Consider the following 14762-nt stretch of genomic DNA (forward strand, 5'->3'; position numbering starts at 1 on the left):
ACAAGACTCCCCTGAGCCTTCTCTTTTCCAGGCTGGACAGCCCCAGCTCTCTTGGCCTTTTGTATTTCAGATGCTTCAGGCTTTAAATCATCTCTGTTGTCATTCACTAGACTAGTTTCCTTATGTTTATGTCTCTCTCTTGAACTGGGAAGCACAGAGGTGGATCCAGCACTCCAGATGGGCTGAGTCAAGGGGAATGATCATTTCCCTTGGCTGGCTGGCAACACTGTGTGATGCAGCCCAGGAGGCTGTGGGCCTTTGTTTCTGAGAGGGCTCACTGCTGGCTTGTGTTCAGCTTGGTGGCGACCCGGACCCCTGGGCTTTTCTACAAAGCTTCTTTCTAACCCATTAGCCTCAACCTTCACTGGTGCATCGCTTATTCCTACCCAGGTGCAGGACTTAAACTGCCCTTTTCTGAGCTTCATTAAATTAATTCCATCCCACTCTCATTATCTTCTGCTAGTTTTTAGGTTCTTAGTCCTGTTTTTATCGTTAATAATTTTTTTAACCAATAATTTATGAAAACCAAAAATAGTTTGAGGGCTAAATCTCTGCTCAGTTCTAAAACTATTTGTCTGGATTCCTTCTTTCACTTAATTACAAACTTTTCCTGATGTCTATGTGTGTCTATATATATATATATATATGTGTGTAAACACATTTCTCCAGAGTCTCTAAAAAATGTATACCCGTATTCATTTATTTATTAGTGGCATGTTATGACATACCCAAATAATAGTCATGCTATTGTTATGTAAGAAAGGTGGCCTAATTTTGATTTTACTACAGTGACAGGTAATCTTCACAGAAAACATTGTAAAGAACTTGCAATTTTGTTGTAAGGAGACAGATGCAAAGCCACTACAGAAAGGCCAACTCTTCTTCAGTTATGCTTACAATCACAGTAACAGAGACTTCCTCACATAACTTCAGTAGGGCATTTGATGGTGCAAGAGCAATCTTATGTCATCTCAACCTTCTTTTTGGATAGAGTGGAAATGTCTTTCTTTATATCTGAATTGATTGGCATTGTATTTTTTTTAATATGCTCACTTGTTTCTTTTACTTTTGAAATGATGTTTTATTAAATCTGTTCTGGCAAATACACATGAAATATTTAACTTCCTGCTGTCTTCCAATAGAAAAAAGAAAAAGCATCTGTCATTAAGAAAAACAATGCCTATGCAGTGGCTGTTGCCAACTATGCTCCAAATATTACCAAGGACTCAGTGCTACCAACCATCTCCAAGAGTGCTACAACTGCAGAACCCAACAAGGCAAAACCAGAAGCGAAGCCACAAGAAGCAAAGAAGACATTCAACAGTGTTAGCAAAATTGACAGAATGTCTAGAATAGTGTTTCCAGTCTTATTTGGTACTTTTAATTTAGTGTATTGGGCTACATATTTAAACAGGGAGCCTGTCTTACTTGGCTTTGCACCATCAACCTAAAAGCTGACTTGCACTGAGGACTTCAAGCATCATTCTAATCAGATAGGTTGTTCGCTATGTACAGTCCGACTAATAACTGCTAATCTGTGAACCATTCTGTACAGTGTGTATATAAATGTCTTGTCTGTGTGTCTCCAAAGGAGGGACACCGTTAATTCATGGGTCTGTAAACAGATAGCACCCATGGCAAATACAGCCAGCTCTTTGAAATTTAAACCCAGGGGACTTCTGTTAAACTAGGATTCAAATATACAGAATTATATTCTCTCCGTACAATGAGATGAAGATGTGATCCTACATAATTATTTAGGAGCAGTATTTTTTTAATTTAAAGTTAAAATATTTTTCTATAAAGTAACTAATTCTACTTTAGTGAAAGAAACTGTCATTTAAAAAAGTGATTTTTTTAAAAAGGTGTAATTGTTTCATACGATAGCAGTACCCATGTACATAACAGAGTGCGGAGGTCGTACAGTTCTGCTCTTCACAAACATTCTGGATACAAGTTAGATTGAAGAGGTAGTAAACACTACTGTATGGCAAAAGCCACAAGTTTCTTACTTCTGTCCTCTTTGAAGCTGTTAATAAATTCATCTAATTGATTTTAGGGAAAAGGGTAAATCAAATTCAATCTCAACCAACTACTGCTAGTGAGATACTTATTTTTTTCACTCTTTTATTTGTTTGATATTACTAAGCTGGACTGTCTGGTTCAGCAAAGCTGGATTTTTTTAATTATTATTTTTTATTTTGATCTTAATTGAATTATTTTCAGGTTTATAGAATCACTCAGAAATTTTTCAGGCTTAAGTTCATCAGTAATATACTTTTTTTCTTTGCTTAATGTTTTCCTAAAGCCTGCCATTACAATATTTACCTGTATTTGTCCCAGGAAGCACTGTTTTCAAGGGAAACAAGAACCATGATTTAAGTTCAGGAATATGTCCATATAATAAAATTTACTGCTGCTTTTGTAAATTGCAACTTTACATTTCGCTGACATAACTTTACAACAACTTTGTATACTAGAAATGATTTTGCTAAGATTTGAATGTTATTTTTTTAATAAAAGGTCATGCATCATCAGTAGGCATCAACTGTATTTCATATAAACAAATATAACAAAATTGGATCTGCCATTGGCAATTTTATAAGAACATTTAATACTATCAGTAAAGTTGTTTTTCTTCTGAGCCTTTGCAAAGATTCTTTATGCCCCTAAAGGCCTGGTAAATCATAGCATATATAATAATTGTGTACTGTATTTAGATTTTAGTATACTTGGCCAATCAAAAATATTTTGATTCACACATACATTAGCAGTTATTAGTTGACCTTTAAAAAAGATACACCTTTATGATGATGTCTTCTAGTAGAGACATATGTAGTCGTATAGTGTCATTTATTGCAGTTTTGTACAGTAACTTGAGTATAGTGCATAAAATAGATATGTTCAGAGTTTAAGAAAAGTTGTACAAATATTTCTAAAATCAAATAAAAGAGTATCTTAAGACATGGAAGTGTGCTAAAAACAACAAAGAGAAACACTGCTTTCTTTTGCTGTTTTATTTTCTTGCTTTTTCTTTGCTTTTGATGTGATTCTGTTTTGTACTTTGTGTGACAGTATAGATGCCAAGGTCACAAATGCATATTATAAATAGAATTAATAGTTAAGACAGAGTTGACATCAGTAAAATAAAGACATTCAGTAGGTTATAAAAGAAAGGGAGAAGCATGGACAAGGTGTGTATCCCTTGAATTCCCTCTAATTAAACTGTCAGACTAAACCTTTCTCATCAACAGTAGCTTAAAAATGAGCACTTTACTCAGAACATTAAAATAAAAATATCCTTATTTTCATATATATTTATATGTAAATGTAGATCTTCCATGTAACATGGAGATGTGTGCAATAGTGTGATTGTGAACAAAAGGCTAGAAGGCAAGCAATAAAAAAAAGGGTTTTTTTCATGGTATAAGCATACATTTTTAAAATGTTTCATTTGTAAATTAAAAGTTTTCCCTTCAACATCACGTTGTCCAGGTATGAATAAATATATAAATATGTACATATGTACAAATAATTGTAAATATTAGGACTGTAGAAAAATCCCTTCACTTTTAGCTCTGTTTTTGGCAAAGGGCTCTGACTGTATAGTTTAATGGAGGCCCCTGCTAAAATGCTCTTGAACTTGAATAGCTCGATTATGTTTTCTGTCGCTGAGGTCTCCTTCCTGTGACCCAGTGACAGTTCTTACCTTCTGTTCTTATTGGCAAGATCTAGGGACTCTCCAAACCTCACCAGATTGGGGAAACAGAGGTTTGTGTTTCACCCTTGGCTACATCCCAGGTGCTCAAACCCTTCACAGTGTTGAAACTGTTGTGTATTTCTCCATGCACGACACTGTATAGTCAGAAGTCTCCCCATGCCAAATATGAGTGTGCTCAGTCATGTTTAATGAAGGATTTTGTATCCTTTTCCAAGAATGGGACCTCCTCAAAGGCTTTTAATGGTAAAGTCTTCTCCAACAAGACTTCTCTGGAAAATACCATCTGGGTAACTCAGAGCTTCACGCAAATGCATTTTTCAGTTTGCACAAGAAGCCCAACACTGTTTCATGTTAGTCAGCCCTGCTGCTACCACTTTTATTGGGTACAACTATTTTTTCATTCACTGATCCTTTTCTCTACACTTGCTTGAGTCATTAGAAAAAACAGGCGTTTATCACATGGTAAAGTTACATTTATTGCCCACTTATATAGAAAAGTAGGCATATCATATAAACTCAGTGAAAAAAAAAAAATCCAAAACATTTAAAATATATACATGCAGTTATTGTGGGCATCAGCAAGGCTTTTAAATGGGCATGCTCCAGAAAATTTACTTGATTGGTCTACATTAAAGCAATCTCCTTCTATGGGAAGAAGGAGTATGCTTTACTGTTTCACTGCTGAAACATTTACAGTGGCCCGACTGAGTACACACAAGTTGCACATTTCTAAGACTACCAACTGGATAAATGAATATAAATGTAAAGATTTAAGTGAATGGGAGCATTGTGCAAGGAATACCAGAATACAAGAGTTAGGCCTTACTTTCATTTAGAAGAAATCTGTGTCATTTCATTTAGTATAGAATCTGTGTCTGGGATTTTAAAGCTAATGTCAAAAATCTATGTGCCAAATATATAGAGGTTTCATATAATCTGAGTAAATCTTGCAGGTCATATATACTTAAAGTGGGGAGTATGAGTGAAAAAATGCAAGTCACTTCTCTATCAAGGACGTGTACATGGAATGTGGCTGTGAATTTTTTGGTGACATATTAATCTAACCCACTTCTCCTATTATTCTTGGGTCAGTGTGTCATATTTTATGATTTAAGACATTAATAAAATACAAACAAAGATAAAAGACTGTGGTAAAGTTAGATTGGAATTACAGTAATTCTAAATGAGGTTTATGAAACAGGCTTCCAGTGTATTACTGGGGCACATACTTCTGGATGCATGTGTCAGTTAATTTAACAGTAATTTATAAATCAGCATGAAAAGTAGAGATCAGCCAGAGTTGTCTGATGGAGACTTCATGACAGAAGAGTAGCTTAGAAAACTCTCAATTATTCTGTGGCCAATTAAATTACCTCCAATATGTGAGCTAATTCAACTTGTAAGTGCTGCATTGTTGAGCATCTTTAAAAAAATATTATGGTAGGCGTTCTGAGATATGAGTTTAGTTTGGCAGACCACTCATACCACTGAACGTTATTCTAAATTAAGGAGCCAATTTGCCTGTATAGTCACAGAAAGTGCCTCTAGTGACTGAACAGGAGCCTCACTAAATCACCTTCCCTTCCCAGTGGTTACAGATAACATACACGGTGATGAGACTTTTCAAAAGAGACCAAAAACTGTCTGCATGAAATCAACGAGAAGCAGCAGGGAGGAGGTAGGGATGTATGGGGGAGGAAAGGAGAAAAGAGAGCACACAAATGGCTTTGTTACCATGGCAGTGGAATGTGAGATAACTGAGGAGGAAGTCGCTGAGGGAGGTAATGTGTATTTTTGTTTCAGCTTCAGTTCTGAGCCTTCACTGCCACATGTGAGCTGTGGACAGTACCTTGTAGAGCACATAAAATGGAAATACTTGTATAATTCTACTGAATTTGAGGGAGTTGTGCCTTTGAAAGCGAGAGGCCTCTAGTGACTGCTTTGTGAAAACAGACCATGCAATACTGTGTGTCTCCTGCTGTTTGGAACATCTTGGGTGGAAGGAGAAAAGAAGCTTCAGAAATTAAGTAGAATTTTGTTAATTCTACACTTTGTTTTCTTAAAAAGCATGGCTTTCACTTAAGCACAGAGAGTCAGCACTCATCCTCCATACCTCTCATTCCTATTCTGAAAGCTTAGGAGTGCACAGGTTTTGCCTTGGCCTTCACAAAACAGATGAAGTCTATGCTGCTGAATGTTACCACTCCCAACAAACTGGCATGAAAGATTATTTCAGTGTGGATATGAAGCTATCATCATCTATGCCCGATTATGTGCAGACACATAATGCTAAAATTTATAAAGCCTTGCAATGAGTTTTAAAGTAGAGGAAGAAAACATTTAAAAATAAACCCAGTAAGTTAAATGGCTTCATTTAAAAAACACAGTTTGACAATTGTAGAAATGTCTGAACATACCTAAATAGACTCTCTGAGTGTGGTATAATTTCATGTCGCATATAAAGTTTTTGTCTTACACACATTTAAATGCTAAAATAATTATGTGAATTAGTGTAAAAGTCAGATCACCCTTCAGCCTTGAGTAAAGTGAATGGTTCCTTATAAAGCAGTGTTAGGATTCCTTCCATCTCATTCCAGCACCTGTGAACCTCCTGCTAGAATGTTCTTAGTGTGCAATATAAATTCAAGTTACATCCCTTTAATATATATATATTTTTTCTCTTTAGTCAAGGAAACCTCCACCTCATTTCTGTAGATGACCCAATACCCAATCTCCCTAAATAATAGAACTTTTAATTATTTTCTAAATCCAATTATTAATTACAGCCATCTGAGAATCAGTGAGGGACTTTAGGTCTTTAGTAGTAGAAATTAAAGGCTCAAAACTTTGTTACAATGCCTGGCATATGTTAATCACATAAAATGTTTTCTTTCCCTCTACTTTAAACCACTTCGTTTTCTAGATTCAGATCTTTCTACGTGAATCTTTTAACTCATGTTTTTGGAGTCTGTGATTATATCTTACTGGAAGAGGACAAATTTTGAGAGCTTGACATCTCTGATGGAGATCAGGGCAAAATTTGCACTGAATTTAAAATAATTTACATCCTCATCATATTCATCTCTATCAATGAAGTCAGTAAGGACTTTTACAGAAGAGGAATACACCTAACTGCACCTGGGCTCTCCTTTGGATATGGGTTGTCAGTTCTTTAATCCGTGAAAATAAGCCCTTAAAAAAAGTGTCAACCATACTGGAATACAGGACTTCATGTCTGTTTTTTTCTTGATATTTATTAATGCCCTTTAAGAATATTGTGAAAGTGCTGTAAGTTAGGATGAGGTGATAACTCTAATAAAAAGGATTTTGGAGGATACTTTAAAATATGCAAGATAATGTATACTCTAGTGTTGGAGTCTACATAAATATATATGATTATATTTTTATTGTTGGATAATTTAAAAATTCTATTTTGCTTTCAAATTCTTTACATAATGTGAATACTTTACTTGATAAGGTGTTCAGGAGTGTGTCCTTATGCATTCAAGGTTTTTAATGATTGCAATGAGTGCTTTCATTCATCTGATATTAAAGGGGGTAAGCTTCAACTGGTTGAAGTGTTATATTTGCTTTCCTATACTTTATCCATCAAACTATGTCATTGAGGATGGATGGAAATAGCGAATGGAACAAGATATTACTTTGATCAACTCTTTTTGATATTCTTTATTAGATGTTCATTTTGGCTGAATTTATCAGTTTATAGGCTACTGTAGCTTAGCAATAGCACGGAATGCAATGTAGTACTTTACATCTGTTAGAATGCATACGCACCGTATCTATAAACTGTTAAAAAATCAGTTCCTAAACTGCACCCCTCCTCCCTCTCCCCTCCAAATAGTCACGTTATTAGGAAACATTTGAAGGCACTTTAATTTTGATGGAAGTGATTACACTAAATGTTGTTATACTTGATTAAAAAATAGTAAAAATAAAGTGGTCTCTGATTCATACATGGTTTGCAATTTCTCAGCTGGGCTGGAGTCAGAAAACATTTACGCATTGTATGACAAATCTACTTTAGTGAGTCACTTAGGTGTGAAAATGTATAGGACTTGGAAAACAGGCACTCCCAGTATATTAAAAAAAATAAGGGAATGGGAAGAATGAAACCAATAATTTTGAAATTAAACACCAATCAAATATGCACAATAAGAAACTGCATGATAAATGTAAGTATACTTAACCTTGAACATCAATGTCATATAAAATCTTCTGGGTGACAGTTTACTTATTTAGTAGGTTTCATAGTTATAAATAATTAAAGAAGATTATTATATTCTGTAATTTGTGACCTTGTTTTAACTGGGAAAATAGTTACTTTTCTAAAATGTAAAAGAAATTACTGGATTTATGTTTGAATGTGTCACTGCTTGCTGTTGAAGAATATTTAATAACCACATGCAAAATATTGCTTAACATTATCTTTTTGTACTTCTTATTAAAGTTAATTTAAATATAGCACATTTTGTATTTTTGTTTTTAATGCTTTGACAGCACAAATATTTAATTCCCTTCATGTCTTTTCTCTTAGGATTGGTGTGGGGGTATTTCATTTTCTTGTTTTTAAACAACCCATTACAGCCTCTATGAAGGTGCTTTTTTATTAAAGGCAGTATTTCCCAAAGGAAACAAACAATTTATTGGAAAGAAAATATTCCTCAGCTTGGTGAGAGTTTAACAGATTTCCCATTTATATAATGAGAATACCTTCATGTATTCATATTACAAATGCCAATGTTTCATATTTCCTGAAGGTTATAAAACATGTTGCTGCTGGGTATACACTAACAATCAAATGATGTGGAGCATAAGAAACCTCCTACCAGACAGCTTAATTTGTCAGTGGGATCATATGGGGTAAAAAAGCTTACTTAGGAACAAACAGAAGACTATACTGTTAGTAAGGTGTGGGTTTGGGTTTGGTTTTTTTGTTTAAAAATGAACATTCTGATTCCAAGTCTTTCAGTGGAAAAGCTATAGATTTTTCTGGGATTTTCCTGTAAAGTCACATGTTCTCACAAGAAACACATAAATGTTCTTTATGAGGATGATGAAGAACATGACATCCTTCTGTCCAAATTGGAGAGACATGGATCTGAGACGTGGACTTTGTGATGGGTAAGGAATTGGCTAGACAGAGAGTTGTGGTAAATGGCTCAATGTCCAAGTGGAGGCCGGTGACAAAAGGCATCGCTCAGGGCTCTGTTTTGGGATTGATGCTCTTCAATATCTTTATCAAGGACACAGACAATGAGATCCATGCACCGTCAACAAGTTTACCAGTGACACAAAGCTGAGCAGTGCAGGTGACACAGTAGAAAGAAGAGATGCCATTCAGGGAGACCTGGACACACTTGGGAAGTAGGCCTCATGAGGTTCAGCAAGTCCAGGTGCAATGTGCTGCACCTGGGTTGGGGCAGTCCCAGACATGAGCCCAGACTGAGAGAAGATGTCACTGAGAGCAGCCCTGCAGAGAAGGGCTGGGGGGTTCTCATGGATGAAAATATGGCCATGACCCATGAGTGTGCGCTCACAGCCCAGAAGGCCAATGGGCTGCATCAAAAGCAGCTTCGTGGCGGTGATTCTCCCCCTCTGCTCTGCCCTTGTGAGACCCCACCTGAAGTACTGTGTCCAGGTCTGGGGTCCACAGCACAGGAAAGACACGGACGTGTTAGAGCAAGTCCAGAGGAGGCCATAAAGATGCTCAGAGGGCTGGGACATGTCCCGTGAAGACAGACTGAGAGAGCTGGGTTGTTCAGCCTGGAGAAGGGAGATCTCATTGTGCTTTCAGTACTTAAAGGGAGCTCATCAAAAAGAGGAAGAAGGACTTTTTACATGGGTAGATAGTGATAGGAGAGGGGGCAATAGTTGTGAACCAAAAGACAAGAGATTTAAATTAGATATTAGGAAGAAATTTTTTGCTCTGAGGGTGGTGAGGAACTGGCACAAGTTGCCCAAAGAAGTTGTGGATGCCCCATCCCTGGAAGTGTTCAAAGTCAGGTTGGATGGGACTTTGAGTAACCTGGTCTAGTGGAAGGTGTTCTTGCTTAAGGCAATTTATGGAATGATCAGGGATTAACAGCAATGCAGAAAATGGTCTAAAATATGGTATATTTTTTTCAGGAAACTCTTAATCCAAAAATCAGACTGTAATGAATAGGGATTTAGTTTCAAAAATGTATTTTATATATGGATAAGAAGCAAACAGAGGCCTGAGTAATATGTGCAGAGTTGACAAATCATATGGGAGAAAAGAACCATTTAAGTAGATCCAGCATGGAAAACATTTTGAACATTTTGTCCTGTGCATTTGTGGTGGATAGGAGTCAGAGTAAAAGTGAAAGATGACTATTCATAACATTTTAAACAATGAAAAGCAACTCTGTTTTCAAGTTCTTTGTGGATCTTTTGAGACCCTGGTAGAACTTCTTAAAGAGGAAGGAATTTAATGCCTCTTCAACTTTCCAAAGATTGGCATCACTTTTTGCTAATGCTGGACATGAGTGACAAATTCAAAGAATGTGACAGTTTTATGAAGATTACTGTTTTTTGTAGAGCAACATATTTAACTCCTGCACTCCTCTCCCTTCCCCCCTCCCCCCACCCCAAATAAAGTTTTAATGTTGGAGGTAGTAAGAACCAGCAGTTAAAATTGTCCTCAAGTTGTGGCTAGACATAGTGCTCTTAAACCTTTCTGATGGAACACATTTTCCTTCAAAAACCTTTCTGTTATTCCTTTCTACCACAGCCACCTCACACTAAACCGGTCAGTGTCCTCAGAAAGAGCAGTGGTGGGATTTTAGAGTCAACAATGCTTCACTTTTCATTACAGGCAGAGTTCAGCTGTTTTTACAGGAGGATGTATAAAATAGACAGTGCTTCAATACTTAAAAGAAGAGTTCTGACAGCATTAATACACTAGAGCAAGTGTCCAGCAATGAGCCAGTGATCAGGTGATACCAGGAATATCAAAGACTAGATCCATCTGGAAACTCTGGCAACTAACCCTAAGCCTAACCCTAAGCCTAACCCTAACCCTAACCCTAACCCTAAACCTTAACCCTAACCCTAACCCTAACCCTAACACCAACCCTAACCCTAAACAAACCCTAACACTAACCCTAACCCTAACCCTCACCCTAACCCTAACCCTAACCCTAACCCTAATCCTAACCCTAACCCTAGCCCTGACCCTGACCCTAACCCTAAGCCTAAGCCTAAGTCTAAGCCTAAACCTAAACCTAAGCCTAAGCCTAAACCTAACCCTAACCCTAACCCTAACACTAAGACTAAGCCTAAACCTTAACCCTAACCTTAACCCCCTAACCCTAACCCTAACCCTAACCCAACCCTAAGCCTAACCCTAACCCTAACCCTAACCCTAACCCTAACCTAACCCTAACCCTAATACACTAGAACAAGTGTCCAGCAATGAGCCAGTGATCAGGTGATACTGGGAATGTGAAAGACTAGATCCATCTGCCAGCTCTGCCATTTGCCAATGGTAACTTCACACCTCATACTTAGACACAGTATTAAAAAAAAAATCCAAAAAGAGAGTTGAAAAAAACTCAGAGAAATATAGGAGGCTTTTGAAGTGTATTGATGACAACTTCCTGGCTGAGGTGATAGAAGAGTCAAGGAACTCATGCAGCTCTGCTGCAGCTCATCATTACAAAAGTAATGAACAGGATAGTGATGTGCAAGCCTTGGGTGACGACAAGATGGAGGTGCTCAGGATCCTTAGAGGAGGGAACAAGGCAAAAAACTGGATACCAGCCCTGGACTGCAAGAGAGTAGACTGGCCCTGATCTCTGCACAGTGCTAATTCCATTCACAGCCCCAGGCAGCTGAGGGAAGGTTTGAAAGAGTCCCTTGATAGATGGTTCTGGAGAAAAAAGAGGTCCAGGGCATCTGGTTGATTTTCAAACATATTCTTCTCCAACCTCAAGCAAAGTCCAGCTTGGCAAGCAACAAGTCAAGCCAAGGTGGCAGGAGGTCTGTACAGTTGGCCTTGACTAAACTCAAATATTAAAAGGTGGAAGCAGGGGGAAATGACCTGGAAGGAATACAGAGACACTCTCTAAGTTTTTAGAGAGAGTCATGGAAAAACAAAAGTCTGAGGATGGGAAGAATGCAAATATTACTCCTACCTTCAAGGAGGGTCTGGTGACCTACAGGTCATCTTTACCTTGATTGTTGATTGGTTTCTTTGTAACAAAACAAATACTCCTGGAAAACATTTTGAAATATCTTAAAGACAGCAGACCCCTTGAACTCCGTGTGTGTGACATTACATGTGAAAGTCTGGCATCAAGGAGTGTATCTTTTCCAGCAGTATCGGTAGTATAACATTACTATTATGATGCTAGCAATTTCCTGATTCTGCACATACTTTTTTTCCTACATGAAAGAGTTTAGGAAAAATTAGCTATATCTCTTGCATTCCCAAACCTGTCAACACAGTAGGCAACCCTTCACCATTGCCCCCTTTCTTACCTTGTATGCTGATGTCTCTGTTAGAACAACAGTTTCTATTCCTTGCAGCTACAAAGAAAGCCTCTGAAGTGTATGCTCAACATCGAAAGATACAGCACTCCCTGAATCTGCAGACAATCTGACTCAATAGAACACTTCTGAGAAGTGTCATTTTAGTGTGTTGTGGAAAAATCAGTTAATCATTTAATTGGTACTTCAATTAAGACGATTTAAGTAATTTGAGCATGGAAGAGGGTTTGTTTCCTCTGCCAGGCTACAAATACATATTTTTAACTTTGGTGCTTAGGAGATGGGAAAGAGGAAATCATAAAATAAGAGCCAACTGAGGTTTATTCAGTGCTACATTATAATGAATCCAAAAGAACTGAGTTTTGAATATTGTAAGGCAAGGAAGGATGTATTTAAAAGTACCTTTTAAAGTTATAAAGCTATAACTCATATTAATAGTACAAACACCTGCCCTTAAATATGGACTTTTTCCTGTCACAGAACACATGCTAGAATTGCAGGCTCATTTTGGTGTTGGTATGGAGAACACTTTTGCCCACCACAGAAAACCAGTGTGTGAGAAGGCTTTTCATGTGTTTCATGACTTTAGTAATTTCTTCTGTATTGAATGACTAGATCTCTTATTACAATTTGATATCTTATATTTATGACTCTAAAAGTGCATGAAATAGTCCTTTTAATGCCAAGAAGCTGCAACTGAAACAACATTTTGCCTGCTATCCAGTCTCCATTTTCACAATGAAAATTCTGAAATGGTCCATTCACTTCAGTAGACAATTCATGGCAACAAGATGATTTCTATTTATTGTGAGATAATCACAATGTCATAAAGAGATAACTTCTTGAAATTATTGCCTTTCTCACTACTCACATATCACACTTGTTGCTAAAGCCTAAGTATTTATGTCTGAAGTGTAATTCCTTTGTTGACAAATTGTAATGATGGCAAAACTTTTAAGACCTTTGAGCATGATGCATACATCAATATTATTGTAATTATTTCACTGTCGATGAAATAGTGATCATCAATGATAAATGAATAATCACAATGAAATGAGAATCTTCTATGAGTAATATTTTGCCAATTTTAGCAGTGTATTTGGGTTATGACAAGAAATATGTCTCAGCTTGACTTCCCTAACTCCCGTAGCAGATTTTATTCTTTTCCACTCAGAGTTTCTACCTGGTATTATTGACCGGATTTTTTTTTAAATAAAGATGATTAAACTATTCCCTTTCCACAAAGAAGTATAACTTCTGACATTTCTTTTTTTATGTATGTCGGTATTTAATTTCTCACTTCAGTAAATATTCCTGAATCCCTTACACCTGCTCAAGCAGCAATTACTATATCCTTGCATCCAATTCCATTTTTTAGTAACAGTTAATTTTTTTTTCATGTGCTAAGTGTTGCAATCACAGATTAATACTACTTTTCAGAATGTTTGTAAGTGTCCTTCATCAGAATTTATTTTGATCCACGGTGAAGGAATCTTATAAGATTTGAATCTCTGATTAATAGATGATACATATATTATTCACAATGATTAATGATTTCATTTGCAAGTTAATTTATTGATTACAATTTCTAAAATGTCGACCTTGTGTGAAATCTGAAACAAAAGCCTGTCAGCCTAAAGATTTCTTCAGTGGAATAGTGGGTCACTGCATATCATAATAATGTATCTGTATTAGGAGGAATTACCACTGAGGTGATAAAGTCTGCTTCCTGTCTATTCCTTGAGGAAAGCCATAACATTTGAGTATGGAATTAAGTGCAGCATTCTACCGCAAACAAGGCTGGAGTGGCACATGGAAGCAAGTATTTTTGACCTAGTGAGCACCTGACCTCATGATATATGCAATGTTCCCATTTTTAATAGTCTACATGTTAAATTTCATTTAGAGAAAAGACCAAGTCAAACATTTTGAAGTACTAGTCCTTCACCCTCTGTCTCTTTATCTCAGACCTCTGCTTGAATTGCAGAGCAAGCCCTCCCAGGTTGAAGGGGTCTGGTGAGGGTGGTATTCCCACCTTGCTGAACTTCAGAGGTTCCCTGTCATGGAGCAGCAGTGACCACAGTACTGTCCAGGGAAAAGCCCTAGGTAACCCACATTTGTTAATGGCACAGTGACCCAAACGCAGAATGGGATTCTGTTGAAGCAAAACCCCTTGGTCCTCATGTCATGTCTGATTTGCCCTCTTGCCCATACGGCAATGTCCCCTTGCCTCATGTAATCCTGTTTAAATTAATGGGGCTCTTCACAAAGCACTTTCCTGCCCTGGTGGGCTGTGAGGGCAGACCTGCTCTACATGACTTTGATTTTCTCCTCCAGGTTCTCTGGTTCCCTTCAACGCCAACAGGCACCTCGTGGGACCACTGTAGGAGAGCATAGCTTAATGCCTCTCTGTCCTACATCCTGTGGTGTTCTGGAGACCTGTGACAGTTTATTTGGTTTGATACATAGTAAGTGAGCCACCAAAAACTGCCTGAGGAAGGCAAGAGCC

At 37.3% G+C, this 14762-nt stretch overlaps 1 protein-coding gene across 1 annotated transcript in view; it reads left to right on the forward strand.

The window, feature by feature from the left end:
• The window catches only part of GABRA2 (gamma-aminobutyric acid type A receptor subunit alpha2), a 57265-nt gene extending 54301 nt beyond the window's left edge, over positions 1-2964 (forward strand). Inside the window, exon 10 of the mRNA XM_053975775.1 lies at positions 1143-2964. Coding sequence (XP_053831750.1) covers positions 1143-1451 — 309 coding nt within the window. The 3' untranslated portion in view covers positions 1452-2964. The remainder of the gene's footprint in view (positions 1-1142) is intronic.
• Positions 2965-14762: the final 11798 nt, after the last annotated feature.

Source organism: Vidua macroura, chromosome 4 (genome assembly GCF_024509145.1).
Source record: "Vidua macroura isolate BioBank_ID:100142 chromosome 4, ASM2450914v1, whole genome shotgun sequence".
Lineage (NCBI taxonomy): Eukaryota > Metazoa > Chordata > Aves > Passeriformes > Viduidae > Vidua > Vidua macroura.